The 20,271-nt window shown below is 41.6% G+C and overlaps 1 protein-coding gene across 1 annotated transcript in view; it reads left to right on the top strand.

Annotated features, from left to right (window-relative positions):
- Nucleotides 1-20,271, top strand: part of CCDC171 (coiled-coil domain containing 171) — a 215,457-nt gene that overhangs the window by 23,770 nt on the left and 171,416 nt on the right. Inside the window, exons 3-6 of the mRNA XM_015425408.1 lie at nucleotides 1,512-1,638; nucleotides 2,363-2,537; nucleotides 5,414-5,604; nucleotides 8,121-8,252. Coding sequence (XP_015280894.1) covers nucleotides 1,512-1,638; nucleotides 2,363-2,537; nucleotides 5,414-5,604; nucleotides 8,121-8,252 — 625 coding nt within the window. The remainder of the gene's footprint in view (nucleotides 1-1,511; nucleotides 1,639-2,362; nucleotides 2,538-5,413; nucleotides 5,605-8,120; nucleotides 8,253-20,271) is intronic.

Consider the following 20,271-nt stretch of genomic DNA (forward strand, 5'->3'; position numbering starts at 1 on the left):
CCGATGTGTTCCAAGAGACTGATTCCGAATGGGGAATCTAAGGCCATCATACACTTCTTCCCCATTCAAGTAACACAAGTCTGGTTGGACACAGTGGTGTTTTCCCTTTGTTGCGATGCATAGTGAATGCTATGATCTACAAGGTAACTTTTCATATTTAATTTTCTCTCTGTAGTATCTTTCTCTTAAAATATATTTTAAAATATTATTTAAAACAACACATCTATTCTTCTGAGTCTTCTCTTTATTTACCCTCTTTTTCTTCTTGATTCCTTTGGGTGTGGCTGCCATAGTAACATCAGCACCGTTGCACCAGATCCAGGTGCAATTCTGTTCTATTTTTTAATCTCCTGTTTTTATTTGAGATGCCAGCTGAACGAGTAACTATGAGGTAGAATTTATAGCTGGCTTCTAATAAGTTTTCACTGTCGAAAAAAGGGTAATTGTGTACGTTCATCTTACAATAACACTAATATTACAGTAATTAAACTGCAAGCTGTGTGTTCATCTGATATACACTTGTTTTTTCCCTTGGCTCTGTTCAAATCAATCAGCTTCTCTTTCTGCTTCCCATTAGCTGGAAATATGGCCTGATTCATACATTACCAGCTGTGACTGTTCCCATGTTGCTCCTCATAATGTTTGATAAAAGCCAATCACGTGGGTGGGACCAACTGCATGATTTCTTCCTGCAGTAGCAACCACACTATTACTGATAATATAGGAACGGTCCCTATGGAAACAGACAACCACTTGCTGAATGGTGACTTTAAAGTCCTTTTGAGTTGGCTCTCACTTCATTGAATGACGGCTCTTTCCATTAGGTAACCGTGTCCCCCCTCACGATTTCTGTCACTCTCATCCTAATTTATAGGGTTGTTGTCAGGATCCAATAGAGTGGGTGAGGATTCAGTGTGCGCTGGCCTGAGTAAAAGGAATAAACCCTAATAAATCCCAGAATAATGTTGTGAATATACAACTACAAAGATATGATGGTGAATGTTGACACTTGCCTAAATAGATTGTCAGCATTCAATTTTGCATGTCAGATATTTTTCCATTGTTCATTTTGTTTATGGCTAGCTCACAAGATCGGTCTATGAGTAATTATGCTTGTTCAGTTTTTGCGTATTAACTGAAACCCAAACCTTGAGGTTCCATTTCATAAGTAGTGAAATATTTATATTCTTGTACAATTGATTTTTCTGTGTAAGGATACAAAAAAAATTATTTCGCATCACTGCTAAAAGAGTGAGAGACAGATACAGTGTGGCAGAAAGAAGCATTATACAATAATAGAGGGCACTCGAGATTCTATGGATAATCATTGCAATTTAAAATACATGTGACAGACTGTTAAGTGGTATTGTGGTGTTCCTAGTTTAATTAATTGCTGCATCTTAACCATATTTCTTTGGAAGGATGTGTGGGACTTACCTGTACTTATTAAGGCTGAACTCCTGATATAAGAGCTGATATAACACTGTTAAAATGCTTGTATTTTGAAGCAGGCATGGTAGAAAGACATCTCTGCCCAATAGCAGAGAACCAGACATGGAAATTAAGGAAGAGCTGAGAAGGAAACTCCATCAAGCCATGAAAGAAAAACTGGATTTAACTGCTGAACACAATGAAGAAGTAAGTGCTTCATCTTTATATAAAACTTTTAATATAATGTGATGTGTGTTACTATGACTTGGCATTTATTTATTTAAAATAAAAATTGGAGCTTGATGAAACTGACATATTTATTTCCTTCACTATGTTTCCCCCTAGAATTAAACCCAAACAAAACCTAAGTTTGTTGTTCCTGTTTGGTCCTTGCATTTGTTAAATATCTTCATTATTCTGTATGCTAATTTGCTACCCACCCTCTACCTATATGTACAAACTGGTAGCTTCCATTTCATTGTATCTAAATAAATGTGTGTGCACACATGAGCTTATACCTTTAATAAAACTTTGGCTGATTTCACACAAGGACCTGTGCCGCCGTTGCACCTCCCTTTGCCCCGTTTCCATTGGTCAATTTCCCACTCGAAGCCGCGCGGCCGTATTTTGACTCACGGCTTTGCCCGATTTTCCCTGCGGTTCCGTGATCCTGTTTTTTGAGGATCACGAAACCACGGGGGAAATTGGGCGAAGCTGCGGGTCAAAATGTGGCCACACGGCTTCGAGTGGGAAATTGACCAGTGGAAATGGGGCAAAGGGAGGTGCGATGGCGACGTAGTCCTTGTGCGAAATCAGCCTTTGTTGGTCTCAAAGGTGCCACTGGACTCAAACTTCGTTCTTCTGCTTCAGACCAACAAGGCTATCCACCTGATTCTATCTCCTGAGCAATGTGTACAAATTCCTTTCACAGCTATCAAAATGCCTAAGTCAGATTGCCAAGTTGCGAGCTGCAGTTGAGAAAGGTGAGGCTGTTAGACAGAGTCTGGAGTATGAGCTTGCTGTTGCAAGGAAAAAAGCTGGTTTGGAATGGTGCTCAGCAGAGGACAAGTTATGTGACGCAAACAATCAAATTGAACAACTTCAAGGTAAGAGTTAAAGCCCATACTAAAACACTGGTAGAACAGAGCCTTTGAGTCACGAGTTTATACAGTACTTTGATCTCATCTTCCTTTTGTTCCTTTTATTTGCCCTTCCTCTTCTGCTTATGAGTTTTAGGGGTGTGCAAAAAAAATTCCTGTTTTTCCCCAATTCAGGTCTATTGGACGTGGAAAATATCAGTATTTCTGAATGTTCCCGAATACTAGTATCAGTATTGTATTGGTCTTCAGGTAAATAGTCAGGAAACCTGAGGCTCCATTATACCCTATGGGTACCTTATGGTATAATGGAGAATTTCAATCGCTGAGTCGTGCCGCTGCTATGGCACAATTCAGCTAACTCACAAGGCATTTAAACTTTAAATCAGTTTGCTCACCAAATTGTGCTGCTGTGGCAGCATGATTCGGCAGGTGAACTGAAGGCATTTAAACTGTAAAGGGTGGCATGACTCGACAAGTGAACTCAGAAGCTAGCTACACCCAAATAAAAGCAGAATAATATCGGCTTTTATTCGGTTGTGGCTATTTCAGTAGTCGAATCAGATGTTGCATTTCAGGCCCTTCCCTGGTCCCTTCATCCATCTTCTCCCTTTCCCACCTGCTGTTACACAAAACTAATTTGATAAAACTAATGATCAAAAGTGTGTTTCATTCTCCAGAATGTTTCTTTGTAGTTTGCTTTCTATCTCACTGCTTATATTCTTTCATGCTTTGCTCGATTTTGTTACCTTAAAAAATAAAATTCAATATGATTTAAAGGAGAGGAAAAAACTAAGTGTGAAAACAGTGGTGGTGTGGTTTCTATTATTCTGCATCTTCAAAATCTGTGTTCTTGTTTTTGGAAACAAGATATCACTTACAAACTCTTTAGAACCACATTCAACTTTTGAACTGCCTTTCTGACATCCAACAGCAAAACATCACAAATATTCTAAAAGGTATGACATTTCTTTCAAACTACCTTTGAATATTGCATACAAGAAACTTCACTTGGATTTTACGCACAGGAAAGCTTTGGGCTTCCTCATTCTTATTTTACTGTTGTCCAGAGGGATGATCAACCTGTAAAACATTCTTTTGTTACTTAGGAGCTGTAGAAGTGGGAGCTGCTCTCAGTGCTGAATCCTGAATTTGTTGCTTCTCTGGTTTCTCTTAGGTTGTGGCTTAATTAATGCTTTCACTCTCTAGTTGCTTAGAGACTTCTTTTCTTTCTTTGATTGCCTGGGATTGGTGCTTTAATGTCTGCTTTGTGGTATAGTGAGACATATTGTCTGAAGGAATCCCCTGTGGGTTTTTGTGGTCTTCATCTGTCTTTATTCTCTTTAGGAATATGCTTGGATTGAGATGTTAGATGTATCTTTCCCCTCTGTTTATTTTTTGTTTTAATCTCTCTTTTTATTAGATATATTTAAAAACTTTGAGGGAAATGCAAGTTTCTGGATCTGAAAAAGGGTAGGAATAGTAAAATGCAGTGAAATGAAATCGAATGCCATGTCTCAAAATTTCCTAACAGAACTATTTATTTTAAAGATTTATACCCCTCCTTTTGATCAAGTTCATCTTCAGAATGGCTTACAATTACAAAAAGTCCACAATTCTTTTAGATGAAAACAGTACAAGAAATATGGCATGTGGCTCCAGGCCCCTCTCTTCATTTCTAGGAGAAGTGTATTCCTCAGTTCTGTTGTTTCTCTGCATTCCTTATGGGGCTACAGTGAGATCAGAGGGAAAACGCCCCTCGAGGAAGCATGCTTCCAAGCTGCATGCATTGATGTAATCATAGTAGCAGATTTAAATATATCTCATTCACTTTGTGGCAGAAATGCTAAAGGAATTTCTACCCTTATCCTTCCCTTTGTCAGATGAAAATTGTATGCTCCTTGGAGGTAGGGGGTTGTGTTTTTGTTTTTGTTTTTTGCTTATGAGATAGTGTAAGGCATCATGTTGTTGGCAGTGATCTTTATAAATAATCTGTGCACAATCCCAGCTCTCCATTTCTCATATTGCTGTCTTGGACAAAATGTTAACCGTGTGTCACTTTTTGCTCATTTTATGTTGAGGATTTTCTTTTTTTCCTATCTGAGTCCTCAAAGTCTGAGCCAGCCAGAATCTGCTGAGCTTTGTCTAGTGGAGGCTAACTAATCCGTGTTCTTGGGAACAGCATGAGGGAAAAGAGGTTCTGCAGGAGGAATATTTTTGCCTTTGGTTCTCCTCATCACATGGAGATATGCTCACTGCCCACAGAGGTCTCCACAACATTTTATAGGAGGCATGTTAAATAAACAAATCCCAAACTCACCCTGCATGTTGCAAAATCTTGACACTCTGCAATGGGGATGGTGTTTCTGGGCTACTGTAGTAAAGACCTTTCTGGAAACCAGCCAGGGACTCTTGATAAACTTGGTCCTTTCAGGCCACAAATGACTGATAAGTAGGCAGGTCAGCTATTGAAAATGTTTATGGGTTTATAATTAGTTCAGGATTTGTGTACAAGACTGACAACAGGTTTGGTGCCATATGTCTTGCACTGCTGTGTCAAAACAAAAACAGATGAAAAATCCTCCTAATCTTGCATATTTACTGTATTTTATATAAATTATTTCTACCTTCTACTCCAGCTTATTGTGCTTCTCACCTGTGAAACAGGAACTTGGTGTAGATTCTTGTTTGTTTAATGGTAATAAATCTATAGTACCAATACAAATGGAAAGAAATCTCCAGTTCCAGAAAATCACTGTTCTTTTGTTGCTTTTCTGTGACATTGTCAGATGGAAGGGAATGAAAATAACTTCTGCTGGTTTTAATAATGTCTTCGCATTGCATTAAGTTCAATGAGTACATCGCCTTGTTTCTCTTCTCAATAGCAACAATTACAGCTTTACAGCAGAAGCTGAATGAGACCGAGAGAGCCTTTCATATTTCTCAGCAGCACTGGGATGACAAACAGCAAAGACTTGTAAATGACATAGCTGAAAAAGACGTTATTATCAAGTCCTGCAATAGTGAATATGAATTACTCTTGAAGGAGAGGACAAAACTGGACAATATGTTGAAGGTATGCCTTTATTCAAGTTGTGTCAGTATTGGGCAGGGGAGCTATCGAAAAATATAATTCCTTATATGAAATTATTCTGTCTTGCTGTAAAACAAGTTTGGAACAGGTGTAAAGCAGTTAAATAATCAAAACAAGTGTAAACTCACCAATACTGGGAATATTCCTTTCTTATTCTGACCAATGTTGTTTGTTACTTCAGTTCTGAAGTCTCCTGTGTTTGTAGCTATGATGACTCCATCCACTTCTTTCGCTCAGAGGCAAGGTTTTCCCTCCATTTTTCTTTCCCTTTCTGACTGAGCAGCCTTAATGGTCTGTTTTCTTCTTTCCTGACGAACTTGGGCTTGTCCCATCCTTTGTCAGTATGATATTTTACTGCTGGCTCAGCCCAGGAACCTGAGGGGAAGTGTTGGGATCACCCTTTAACTGAAAATGGCACTTGAGATATTTTAAAATTCAAAATTAACTAAATATTTTGTTCTACATAGAGAGGAAAGGTCAGGTGAAATCAGGGGTTGAAATTTCTGAAGTAAACTATGAGATGAAACCAATACATGTACAGACTTTAGTTCTTATGTTTCAAGTTAATGAGTTTCTTAAGCTATTCAGTTACTTAAATCTTTATGTTGAGAGGCTTTTGTTTCAGTGTTTTCCAAACACTCCAGTACACTTCCTTTGAGTATTCACTGACTCCTTTGATTTCCAGAAGTCTGGTACGCTCTTCTGCCCCATTTTCTTGAAACACCAGTACACATCTTGAATTTATAACTGACTCTTAAGGTCTCCAAAGGCAGCTTCTAACCACACTAGACCAGGGATCTCTTTACTCTTCAGAGCTACCACCCTGTTTAGACTGGGTAGGAAAATTCCTTCTCTCTCTAGACGATCTATGCCCTTTCCTTGGCCTGAAAGGAAGTCCATCTAACTACCCAGTCATCCTTCCCAACTTTCCCCAGTTCTCCTGTTTGTGTTAAACTGCTCTTAGTCAGGGCTGAATTCCGAATTCTCCTCCTCAGCATTCAGCTCTAAAGTCTCTCTCTGCTCAGCTAATTGCTTGAAGCAGCCTGTCACTCAAGGCTCTCTGTTTCTGTGAAGAATTAACCCTTCACAGTCCTTCAGCTGTTTGTACAGAACTTCTAAGCTTTTAAAAGTGCAGTCTGTCACATATTAGGGTGGTTGAGATGAAACATTAAACTCGCCACCATCAGGGTGGTTGAGATGAAACATTAAACTATGGTTGGCATTACAGGAACTAGCCTCAGAATCACAGATTACCTCTTTCGCTTGCGTGGCTTCCTCCTTTCCTGTTGTAAGGCAAGCTGTCCTTTGTCATTGCATGACGGGTTAGGGTGTAACAGCCAGCTGTGGTCTGCCTTAAAACAAGGGGAAAGAAACTGGTTCACAGCATGGAAGGGGAAGATGAAGGGAGAATGGGAGGAGGGAGCAAGTGAGTCCAAATTATATTCATTTAATGTGCAGCTCATAGTTTGATGTTGTATGTAAAATAAGTGACTGGTTCTTAAAACTTCTGTGACAGTGAAAATAGTGTTGAAATCAGGGTACTGCTGCTGTAAGGACTGATTCCACAACTTGGAAGTTGTTTAAAGAACAGTTCCACAAATTATGTTGTGATTCTAGTGCTATCAATATACATAGTTCTTTACCAGAACAGTTCAGTGTGTCTTATAAAACACTCATCGGTTTAAAATAGAAAAATGAAGCATTAAAATATTAAGAAGAAGAGATTGGATTTATACCCTGCCCTTCACTCAGAGTCTCAGAGTGGTGTACAAACTCCTTTCCCTTCCCCTCCTCACAACAGACACCTTGTGAGGTAGGTAGAGCTGAGAGAACTCTTTCTTGAGAACTGCCCTTGAGAGAACAGCTCAGAAAGAACTTATGACTGACCCAAGGTCAAACCAGCAGCTGCATGTGGAGGAGTGAGGAATCAAACCCGGTTTTCCCGGATTATAGTCCACATCCTAACCACTACACCAAACTGCCTCTCAGTTAAAAGTTAAGAAGGTAGACTTGGAATAATTTGGTTGATTCCATCACAAGAGTCTTGTTTAGATTTACCCAGGATTGACACTCTTACTCTGCTGCTTCTGCTTTAACTCCAGTTTATTGGAGTAAACCATCAAACTTGGACACCACATAGTGTCTTGATGTACAAGGTAAGGCAGCTCTGTGCAGTCAAGCAGGTCTACCCATAGCCCACTGCCAGTAGGAGGTACCATGTTGTTTCTTGACTCTTTACGTGCAGCATAGGGTATTGGCTTACTTGTGGATCATTTAGAATGCCTGGATTTATTACTTATTCACCCATATGTTCAGTTGGGCAAACTGGCTGATATTTGTGAAGTAAACTAGACCTTGTGAAACAGCCCTTGCTGTCCATAAGAAAAATGGGATTTTATTGTCCTGTGAATTTCTGCTCAGTAGGTTTAATTTCAGAAATTTAGATTTGTGGCATTTAACTATTTTATTAATAAAAGTTAAACTGTATCCATGTCAAGGACACCTTGGAGCACCAGGAAGAGCAGAAGAACATGATACAGTCAGAGATAAGGGAGGTGGCAGGAGAGGAGTTTAGGTGTCAGGCAGAGCGGTGGAAAGCAGAAAGACGTGAACTCCACTTTCTGTTGCAGGTATTCTTTTCTCATGTGTGTTAAGCAGTGAAAAATGTAGCCATTATGTCTATGCTATATCACTCTAAATAAATGCAGTAATTATTGGATTGGATCAGGCATCTTTTTCTGCAGAATCAGGGAGTAGTGTGACCAAACATTTATTACATTGGCCTGGTTTTTTTCAGCTTCTTTCCCAAACTTCCTATGGTGTGAATATGAATGCTGATTTTTGGGGGGAGGTACTCTTCTTAACTATGTATTAAAATAGGACAGATGATCATTGGCAAGTGCCAGAGTCTCTTGAATAACATGCTCAAAATACTTGCCTTTTGTTCTGTTCTAACAATAATAAAATCACATCAGACTGAAGGCTTGGTTTGAGGTCCTTTAACTTGCTATAGAATTAAAACCTGAGTTATGAGATCTTTGGAGTTCAGGCTTAGAATTTTTGTCCTTAATGGGTCATCGAAAATAAATGCATCTGCAAACCATTAGAACAGAACAATCCACCTTGGTTTTCCTAGCAGATGCTGCAATGTGGTCTTCCCCTGGGGTGCCTGTCTGCCTGATGCTTTCTGAGTAAAGGAGGAGCAGAAGCTTTCTAACAATACAACAGCATCATCTTGTGGCTAGCAGAATACCGTTGTGCTGTCATTTTTAAATTTAATCTGTGAAGAGCCTGCTCCGCTGTCCAGTTAAGCCCATGTGCATTTTTTGGCTTTTACTGAAATAGGGGAATAAAGAATTTCATACAGTGTTTTATCCCCTTGTACCTTTTCCCTTTTGAGTGTCACCAGATGGTACATCTATTGATTCTCCCCATTGTTACACCCACTGTATTCTTTTTAATTTAGACTCGATAATGTCTTTCAGTCCAGTTCCTGTTTTCTAGACTTTTGTGGCACGTCAAATAGTTATTAAATACTCAATATCAGCCTCATATGAAGCTACTGTACTGAATGAAATATTGAATTGAAAGGGTATAAAATATTCATCCACCAACACAAAAATGACATAAGAGATCAATGATATTTTGTTTACATTCAGTTAACTGATATTTATTTGCAACACAAGCTTTTTGCTAAACCTTTTGGGTTGGTGTTGATACCACACCCCTAAATGAGCCCAAGGAATCTGGAATGGAATCAATTTAGGGATTGATCCCCCCCCCTTCTTAGATAATCATATTGTTTGGTATTTGCTGTGTACCTAATCCACATATTGGATCCCATCACAATGGATTCCCATTAGCAAGAGGGGGCAATTCCCACCAGTTTCCCCTTTCACACAGCAGCCTTCTACCTCCCTTCTTCATGCTGCTCTTGGAGGTCTCCACAACCCACAGGAACGGCACTTTAAGGGGGCAGTCTGTGCTTCTCCAGGAGGGGAAAGACTGGGAAGTCATGCACAGGATTCCTTCTGTGTACTGAGCTTTTAGAGTAGAGCTAGTCTGATAGGAAAACAACACATTTTGATTCAATTGTGAACAATAACGTTTTACATTTTTTAAAAAATAAAGAGCCCCATGCAGAGAATAGCATCCCTTGCTCCATGTGCCCCAACCAGTATCAGCAGCATGGCAGCAGAAGTCCTAAGATTCCCACTCAGGAGCCAATGTCCTTTTAAAATAGGTTTTCACCAAAGTGATTAGCCAGGTGGGCTTCTGCTGGGGATGCTGCAGACTGGGCACCATGACAGAGGTGGTTCAGACAGCACTTGGACAGTCTTAAATCAGGGCAATACACAGAGGAGTCTCTTCAGTAGATCACGAAGCAGACACCTGATAGCAAATGTTGAGTATCAGCTTGTCAGCAATGTAATGTAAAATTTACCATTCAAAAACAGAGTCTGCAGCAGATTGCAAAATGGCTACCTTGCTAAAACCTGCAAAAAGAAACATTTATATGTAATGTTAAAAGCTGATTGGTAGTTTAGAAATCTTTCTTTATGACTTTCACGATCTTTTTCCTTGTTCTTCCATCCTGCTATGTTCCAAGAAACAAACCTTATAAGTGGGGATGGGGAACATTCAGGTAGTCAATCTATGTCAATAAGCTGATCTAAATTATTACTTTTAACACAGCCATTTCTCAAGTTATCAGTAGGACGACAGGAAGGCAGCTGAATTGGGGCTGGAGGATCTGGTTCCCCAACTTCTTCACTTACAGAAGTGAATGTAGGGCTAGAAGGTGCATAATGTACAACAGCTTCTATAAAACATTCCTTGGGGTTTTTGGGAGCCAAAGGGGTCAGTAGGGACTATTCTCTTTGTTCGCAGCAGACTTGGACAACAAGCTTGGCCAATGTACAAAAGTTTTATTGTGTAAGCCACTTTCTGCATCTAACTTCTGAGCCATTCCCATGCTTTCCTCCCTGCTGTTTTGGCTGGAATGAGATAGCATCAGCCCAGCCTTACCCAGTGTCTGTTTTTTTAGGAGCCCAGTTTTGAAGACCAAATGCCTAACTCTTTGATGGTATTTTTGCTAAGTGCCCCTTGTGATGGTCTTGTAAGGAGTAAGCTGTTGAAAGACTTAGTATAATCTTTCTATTTCTCTGAACAGAAAACTGTTTTAGCAAATTGAGTCTCCAGTGAACCGCCATCTAAATCGCTGGATTCGTGTCCTGTTTCTGATGCTAGTTGGCAAGGAGTGGATGGTTAAGCTACTGCTTAACCCTCAGGGTTCACTCATGCAGCTGCATTTTTAATTTAATTCACAGTGAGACCCACATAAATACAGGATGTGCAAAACGTAGAATGTCGGGTATATATAGGGTTGCCAAAATTATATATATCAGCCACGGCAACATGTTGGATTATGCATCCACGACTCTCACCATAAAGTCATTAAAGTTATCCTATATGAAAGAACAATTCTATAAATCATTCATTAGCAATAGTGTTATGGGGTGTCATATAATCTGCATCTACTGTGGATTCTATACCATGGAGATATTCTAAAATGCATTTTAGTGTACCACATACTACCACATAGTCAGTTTTTAACTAAAGTCCTTCTGTGGCTTTGATCCTAAGCAGCACATGCAGAGTTGTACTTGAAGCAGCTTTTCCCTTTCCCCCTTAGTCCACCAATGTTGTAGTCCTATAGGTCAGTATTCCCTCAGGAGCAGTGTAAGAGTCTGTGCTATACTTCATCTTGCAATCAGCGTTTGTCCTCCTCAAAATCTGAAACCCACAATCAATTTGTAAGGATTTAAAATTAAATTTGGGACCCTCAAATGCCAGAAACTGGCCAAATTTGATTAATTTAAGCAACTAATCCCCAGAACAAACAAAATGTATTCACTCCAAAGAGACAAGGATGAGCATGTTTGTGTGTTTGCCTTGTGGGTAAAACTTGGGCCAGATTTCTGCCTCCCCAGACAGTAAGCATCATTGTCTGGAGAAGATTCATACTCAAGTCTGCTTTGAAGATGGAAGTGGGCATGGCTTGGCATCCAAGCTTTTTTCTTGCCTCCCCATGCTCTTGCAGCCCTTCCTACATGTTCTCTATCCCCACTTCTCTTTTATGGCTTCAACACTGCCATGTTCGGCACATGACCAAGTCCATCCATCTGACTGTACGGGGAGCAAGGAGAAGCAGGCACTTACCTAGAAAGGGCTGTAGGCTGCACCAAGGACAGAGAGTACCTTGCAATCTAATCTACCAAAATGGCCCCCTGAACACACCATCCATTAGTAGTAGTGTCAGCATTTAAGTGTAAAACATATATGGGTCTAACTGCTTTAACTGTCCAAAGCCTATAATCTTCTCCCCCCCAACACTTCCTGGCCTAAGCCTGAAGTGCTGTGGTTCAGAGTAGAAACCACTGCTGCCTATCTAAATCCAAAGTCTCATAGTCACCATAACAACTGCCGCATCTTGGCTGGTTCCAGTGAGAGCCCTAGATGGAGGAGGCTTCTCCCATGAGAGATCTGGGCCTCTAGAATGCTGTCTGATTTGCTATAGCAACTCAGGCATGTCAGTGCCTTAGCCTCACTTGGGAGGCACCAATTTCCATCAGGCTGAAGTACACCCCACTGGCCTCATGGGGAAAGGGCAGATATGAAATTTCTAAGTGCCATGGTGACCTGATGCCTGTGATTTGTCAGCCCCCGTTGTATGGAGATCTTGTGGTTTATTCCTTATATCTTAGATATAAACTGGTACCCCAAACAGTTGTAATTTATTATCCTAACTGTCTTCAGTTAGTATGGGTGCATATGAAGGTCTTTATATGAAAGCCCAGTATCTAGAAAACAATGGATCTGACATGTCCCTTTGTTTCAACCTTGTTTCAGAATATGGAACAAATAGCATTGAGGAACTGGTTACTGCATTGTGATTCTTAGCACAGATAACCCTTGCAATGCAAGTGACAGCTACCTCAGTCTGATTTAAGTGAAACGGCTGTAGTTCTTTAGAATTACCCCTTTTAGACACAGATGGCATGTGGGTGGTGCCGATTTATACTTTGGCTGGTATTGAAAATGGAGGCTTTCATTATGTTTCATAACAGGATATAAATAAAGGCATATGGATGATGGATTGATGTGCTGTTTTTCTGCTGCTCAAGACTTTGTCAACGCTTGAGATGCTCTCCTCTCGCAATGTCTCTTGATATGCCTCTGTTACACTACAAATAGAGATTATTCTGCCCTTTCTCCAAGGAACTCTGGGCAATGCACATCATTCTTTACTTCTCCATCTTATTCTCACAACCCTGTGAAATAGGTTGGGCCAAGAAAAATACCCGGATCACAGAATAAGCTTCATGGAAGAATGAAAATTTGAGCCTGGGACTTCCAAATCCTGGTCTAATATCCAAACCACTGCAACATGCTGACACTCTACATGAGGATATGAAACTGGTTATTTGTATTAACTGTGGTTAAGCACCCAGGTAATCATGTGACATATGAACACAGACATCCGGGCTGCTGCTCTGGTACCACCCTTGGTGCAGTGCAGGCTGGGATGCCAGCTGGGTCCCTTCGGGGAAGGTTGGGGAACGGAGAAAGGTGATAAGATTAGTGTTTTGTTGAGTCAAATAGTCACCACTGAGCTGAATCCTGGTTTCATAAACTAATCATGGTTTTGTATTATGTTTGAACCCAGTAAATGGTTAGTGGTACATCTTCATTTTTATAAGGTCCTCTTGGTTACAGCATCCTTGAGGGATTATTTCTCCCTTATCTTACATCTGGTGTTAAGTGCTGAGTTCTTGTTGTGATCTCAAGTCAAGACATCCCTGTTTTCCCCAGGCTTTTTTCTCCCCCCTGTCCCGCCCCTCTGGTTTTGTGATTTGGGAATTATTGTGCATACTTCATTATCTTACTTTCTGATATTTTGTTATCTGATGCTGTAAATACTGATTACCGATATGTTTTTGATATTGCTTCTTGTTAGCCGAATTGCTTTATTTACAGCTTGGCAATTTATAAATAGATTCTTGCCAGTTTATACCAAGATCCTGTTCCCACCAAGGGTTACCAGTAAAGGATTCGAGGCTGTTGTAGTTAAAATAGATGTATTTTACTTGAAAATATATCTCATACAAATAATACTGATGCACTCACATATTCAATCAAGTTTCTAAGATTTACAGTAAGAAATAAGCACTTTTGCATTAGCAGGTGGGGTGATGGTGGGCGATACTTCTCTGTCTTGCAGCTTGGTTGTTACAATGAAGAATGGAGGGGAAGAAATGGAAAACCAAAAAGGATCCACACTACCAGAACTAGCCGGACTGTGTGGGGGTCTCTAGACTGCAGATCAAGAGATCAAAGTAGAAGCAAGGGTTGGGGATAGCAAGTGGGACTCAAGGGGAATAGAAGCAGATAGGGGTTGATGCAGGGATTGCTAGCTAGGAAGGGCCAGGTGTATGGTCCTTCCCTTTTATAGGGGGTCTAAGAGATGGGTGGTAACTGTACCAACCTCTTGACTCACCTACCTGTTAGTCCATCCCAAAAACAATCCTATTGGTTGCCTATGGGAAGGGGAGGTTACCTGAAGGGGTGGCCAATATTGTAACCTAAAACCTTACTCAGAGTATGGCATCTGGACAGGTGTGAAAACCTAGGCGTCAAGACGCTCCATTGTAGTGCTGATGAAGCTGGCCATTTTATTGATAACCAAATGTCCATGGCAGGAAATACCAATGCAGGAACAAAGCAGGCGATGGGTAGTACGTGACTACAAGCAGTTCCGTCATGGGGGCTGTCTCTTCTCGAGGTTGTTGTTTCTCATTGCTCACAATAATGGAGGTGTGTGCTTCTTCACTAGGCTGGGTAGCTGTGTAACTGAAACCTTATTTACACGTAAGGTATGTGCAGGCACCTTCTATGTGTAGTATCACAACAGGTGACTTAAAGTGTACAGCTTTCTGACCCTATGTGTGTGTGCACAGTCCATTGTGTGTAGCAATAAATAGTCCATAAAGCAAATATCAAGCTCATTCTCTAACATTCTGGCTGTTTTAAAGGCGAGAGAGAGAGAGAGAGAGAGAGAGTTTATTTATCATTTTTCCATTACAAAAAAGGGAAAAGATATACATGGTTTATAAAAATCATTTTTTTGGAGTTTACATTAAACACTTTTTTCAATCCATTTGTTAATTTTTTGCCATCTGTTTTGAAACACATTTTCATCTTTCCCTGACAGTATCATATTTACTTTGTCCATTTCCTTTATTTCCAAGATTTTCATAATTAACTCTTCCGGCAGCCCAGGAGCGAGCAAAATGGCGGTGGCGGCAAGCCCCGCCCCCAAGCGCATTCTCTCTAAAATTGCACCGCCTATGCAGCGCGACTCCAGAGAGAAGGGGGTTTAAACTTTAAATCCCCTTCTCCAGGGCTATTTTTGGGCCGGAACGGTGTTGACTTCCGAGCCAGCCCCGCCCCCAGCCCCTCCCCAAAAGTGGCTGCATTCCCTAAAAGCCAAACAGAAGCTCCGGAGCACGTGTCAGTTAGCGGACGGGGGAAATCCCCCCCCAATATCCAAAGCTGCGCTCCACTTCCCGCAGTTTCAGTGGTGCAGTCTATTTCGCCGCTTCCCGCCCCCCGCATGTGTAAACCATCAGTCGAGGAGAAAACGAGTCTGACCCACTTGTGGATCTCCTTGGGAGCTAACCCCACAATTTTCCACAAGCTGCTGCTCTGCGCTTGCTCTTCCCTTTGCTCCGATCCTACGTGTCAATTTCACAACATGTGCTGCCCAGCCGCATTTTGCTCAGCAGCTTCACCGGATCAAAAAACACAGCACATGGTGTGAAATTGACACATACGATCGGGGCAAAGGGAAGGAGCGCAGAAAATGGCCTTAGTTTGCTTTGCAGATACGTTTTTTCCTTTAGGAGGAAAGTCCTGGGTGCAGCCGAAGTGTAATGGTTGCTCAGTGGGGATTCCCTGCAAATTATAAAGAAAACGCTGCAAGAGAAAACCACAACAGAGAGAAATGGTTCTTCTCACCCTTCTCTTTATTTGCTGCGCTGCTTCTCTGTTGTTTTGCAGGGATCTCCCCACGAAGCTGTGGATCCATGATTTCTGTGGTTCAAGCTGTGTCCGTGGACATGATATGTGATTTGATGGTGATGTTGGGGTGACACAATTGAAAAACCCTGACCGGGCTCTGCCCGCCTCCTTTCATTGCACATGAGAACCAGTCCTGGACTGGAGTCTGTTGCTGCAACCCGGTCGGGATTCCTACTGCACCATAAAATACTGAGGCAGTGTTACTGGGGCTCAAGGTTTGGTTGGATCCCATTTGATCGGATGGAACCTTCAGTTGGGTGTGTGTGTGTGTGTTAGGGTTACCATAGGTTGAAAAGCTAAAAAGAGGACACGTTTACTAACTGATAGATCAAGATGGGTAGCTGTGTTAGTCTGTAATGGTAGAAAAGAGCAAGAGTCCACTAGCACCTTAAAGACTAACAGGATTAACAGATTTGAGCAGATGGACAAGTCAGAGGGTAAGCACAGAAAAGAGGTGCTCTGAATTTACACAGCAGAGCCAGGGACCCCGCCCACCCAAAGGAAAGGAGGACCTGGGGGAATTTGGTGGCCACTCACAATAGCTGTAATGTGAGCCACCACACAGACAAAAGTTAGTGAGTATTCATAGGACATTTCCAGTCGTTCAGGTTTGCCATTCAAGAGTGAACTCGTTTTCAGTCCCTTCTACAACTTTCTGAATGCATCTCTCCAAGTGGCACAGGCTGCAGAAGCATCCTTGGTGTAGGACCCCTGTCTGTCTGTGTGTTACTTTCAAGAAGATGAGTTAATGATTAAGGAGATTTTGTTTTGGGGCTCTGCTACTTGCAGATTTTCAGCATGCCTTTCATTCTGGGAAACTGGTATGAACTTCAGCTCCAAGTTTGGACTGTGTACAAAGAGGCCCTAAAATGGATTTTAGGGTGTGTGTTTGTTAAAGAGGGGAGTTCTTCCTTTGGAGTGCAGAGACCAATCAAATGGGGGCATATAAAGGGACATACCGCCAGAGGAGTCTGTGCTCCAGAAGCACATTTTTGCAGAATGCTGTTGCCACAAAGCTGTGCATCCATGATTTCTGTGGTTCAAGCTGTGCCCGTGGACATATGTGATTTGATGGTGATGTTGGGGTGACACAATTGAAAAACCATGAGGATCCATGACTATCCGTGCTTTGGAACCATGTTTTTGCACTTTCGTGGTGCCACGGATTCATGGAGGCATGATTTTTGTAGTGGTGCCTATAGTCTAACACATGGTGTACAGTATGATGTTGGTTTCATGTCGTTTCAGTGTAAAAATCATATGAAATCATGAGAATCCATGCTTTGGAATCATGTTTTCACACGTTTGTGCTGCCACAAATCTGTGGATGTATGATTTTTGTGGTGCCTTCTATAGACCTACACATGGCCTACAGTATTAGTGTGATTTTATTTCATTTCAATGTAAAAATCATATGAATTCATGAGGATCCATGTAGATCCGACTTTTACCCAATAGAGCCCTCAGTGGTAATATGATATGATAATGGCAGAAGCTTGCCAGCTCTGAGTTGGGAATACCTTGGAGATTTTGGGGGGGTGGAGCCTGAGTGGTGGGTGTCGCCTTCTGACACACTTCCGGTGATGTCAGGGGGTGTATGCTAATGAGTTATGCTAATGAGCTCCTGCACCTCTTTTTCTACGAAAAGACCCCTGTAGATGAGCATTCTTATTTGAAATTGTAATACCTAAATATTTAACTTTACTTATCACCTCAATGCTTGTAATCAATTGGATTTTATTTATTTCTTCCTTAGTGCAGTTTTTTGTCAAGATCTTAGTTTTCCTAATGTTTATTTTAAGTCCTGCTAGAGAGCCATATTTTTGTATCACATTTAGCAAATGCGATATGGATGCTGCTGGATCCTCCAGAATAAATACAAGATCATTGGCAAAAGCTTGAAGTTTGAATTGTTCACCTTTAACTTGGAGTCCTGTTATATTTATATTATCTCTCACCATGTCGTTTAGTGTCTGCGGTACACTTGCCTGACAATACATGCTGCTGAACTTGTACTTGCGTTCTTGGGGTGCGTGCGTGCAGTGGGTATGATGTATGATTGTAATCCAAAGTTTCTCAATGTACTATGAAGAGTTTGGGATTTACTACAGTAGTTACAACCCTAGCAGTCATGTCATCTATGCCTGGTTTGGAATCAACAAATTTGACTTCCTTCATCTGTGGCCATTCTGGACAAACTATTACTTTAGCTTTTGTTCACTTCCAGAAGTACACTGTGAGCTGCACTGAACTTAGCATGATGAAAGACCCACTCTGGTGTTACTGTAATTTTTTTGCTATCTTGGGATTGGGGGGGGGGGGAAATCCACTTGCTGTTTTAGGAGAGAGGTTATGCTTGCCTGGCAACTGTAGACTGTGTGCTGTTCCCCACCTTAAATCCTACAGAGTGGTGACAGAGTCATTTGGACTTGATGGGAGGGCAGTAAATCCTTCTGGCATCTTACCAGAGTACACTCTCAACCAGCTCACAACATCAAATGGATGGCCATGTCATCTGCAAGTGTGTGTGTTTGTGTGAGACTTCCTGATGCCTCTCTAAGCTTGAAGAATATGGCATTTTTAAGATGGGTCACTCAATTCCCATTGGCTTTGATCTGCTTTAGGGACCAAGCACTGTGAGATCAGAAAATGCTACTTTGGCATAGGGAAAAAAACCCTTGTTTGTTAGCAAAAGGTCAGGATGCCCACACTGCTGAATCGGACTGATACGGATGGAATCAGAAGGCCAGCTGTTGTAATACAGGTAGACTACTAATGTGTTCTTTTTAATGGATTGTGAGTTTTTTGGCTGTGACCCCACAGTAACCTTTTCTTTAGCTGCCTTGAGTCTGAGATTAAGACAGTGAAGCGGTGCTGGGAGAACTTAAATTGGTAGCTGTAAGTGCCTTTTTAAATATCCAGATTCTGCAGCTGAATTCTTATCAGGCAAAGAAGCTAATTATATATATTTTCTCCTCTCACAGAGGAGCTATATACATCTGTGCTAAAACAAGAGCAACATGTTTCGAAATTAATGAGTGAGAAAGCATTGTATTGGATAGTTAAGCTGCAGCAGTAAATACCTGCCCCAAAGAGGTTTTTCTATACTGGTGTACTAAAGGTACATACTGAGCACGCAGCTGGACTAATAACTAGTGCATTCCATTTTCCAAATTGATATAGTACTTGGTGGTAAGAAATTGAAAATTTGAAATTGTTCCTGAGGAAAACCTGGTCTTGGTTAGTTCACTTTTAACAGAATAACCTCTTCAGATTCTTCATGTATCACCCATCCTTAGTGGTATTTTTTTAAATCCAGTTTTGTGTCACTGGCAGTCTCTAAGGCTTGCAACATCTTTAGAACACAATTCAGTTTTCCAGAGCCACGGTGTGATAGTACAGTGGTGATTTTGGTGACTCCCTTCTAAACCCATTGACTTCAGTAGACTCAGAAGCGTATAACTCTACTTTGGGTGGCGCTGCAGGAGAATGATTTGCGCACACACACAAGGCTGAACTCTAGAACAGTAGTTTACATTTGCAGTTGCTTATGTTAACTGATGCTTCAACCTGATGCAGTAAACAGTGTGTATCTTGTGGAATGGGAACTGTGTGGCAAATTCCAAGGATGCTGCTAATGTTCTGGTCATTTATGAGCTGGACTAGCAGTAAAGCCCGTTGTGGAAATAAATACAACGAGATCTAGAAAGAGGCTTTGGGGAAGTGCTCTGGCTTTGGGCAAAAAGTGTCAATTTGCTGTGGTGACCTCAGCAGGGTATAATGACAGAGTCCACTGTTTTCTCCAGAGGAACTGATCTCTGCTCCCTGAACAGCAGTTGTAATTTTGAGTGATCTGTAGCCCTCACCTGGAGATTGGCAACAATTGTTACCCAGGATGAAATGGCTGGTTTGGAGGGTGGAGTCTATGGCATTCTACCTGTCTGAGGTCCCACCCCTCCGCAAACCCCACCGTCTCCAGGCTCCACCCCTCAAATCCCCAGGAATTTGCCAGCCTGGAGTTGGCAACCCCATCTCCTTCCCAGCTAACCATCAACCTACCATTATCTGCCCTTTGACTTCAGCTGACTTCCACCCTCCCTTCTGCAAAGCAATTATAATTTTGAGTGGTCTCCAGCCCTCACCTGGAGATTGGCAACAATGGCTCCCCATGAGGTACTGAGTGGTTTGGAGGGTAGAGTCTATGGCATTGTACCTGTCTGAGGTCCCACCCCTCCTCAAACCTCACCCTCTTCAGGCTCGATGCCTCAAATCTCCAGGAATTTCCCATCTGGAGTTGGCAACCCTATCAGGATTGGCCCAATATGTTTTCTCCCAAAGGCCAAAGTAGGTGACTGGACCAAACTTAGTTGCCTACCAACAGGCACTGAGGGGAAAGTAGGGCTGCCAGCTCTAAGGAGGGAAATACCTGGCGTTTTGGGGGGTGGATTCTGTAGAGGGCAGCAGGGGGGGGGCGGAAGGACTCAGCAGGTATAATGTCATAAGGTC

This window comes from Gekko japonicus, unplaced genomic scaffold, assembly GCF_001447785.1.
Source record: "Gekko japonicus isolate JY-2015 unplaced genomic scaffold, Gekko_japonicus_V1.1 scaffold191, whole genome shotgun sequence".
Lineage (NCBI taxonomy): Eukaryota > Metazoa > Chordata > Lepidosauria > Squamata > Gekkonidae > Gekko > Gekko japonicus.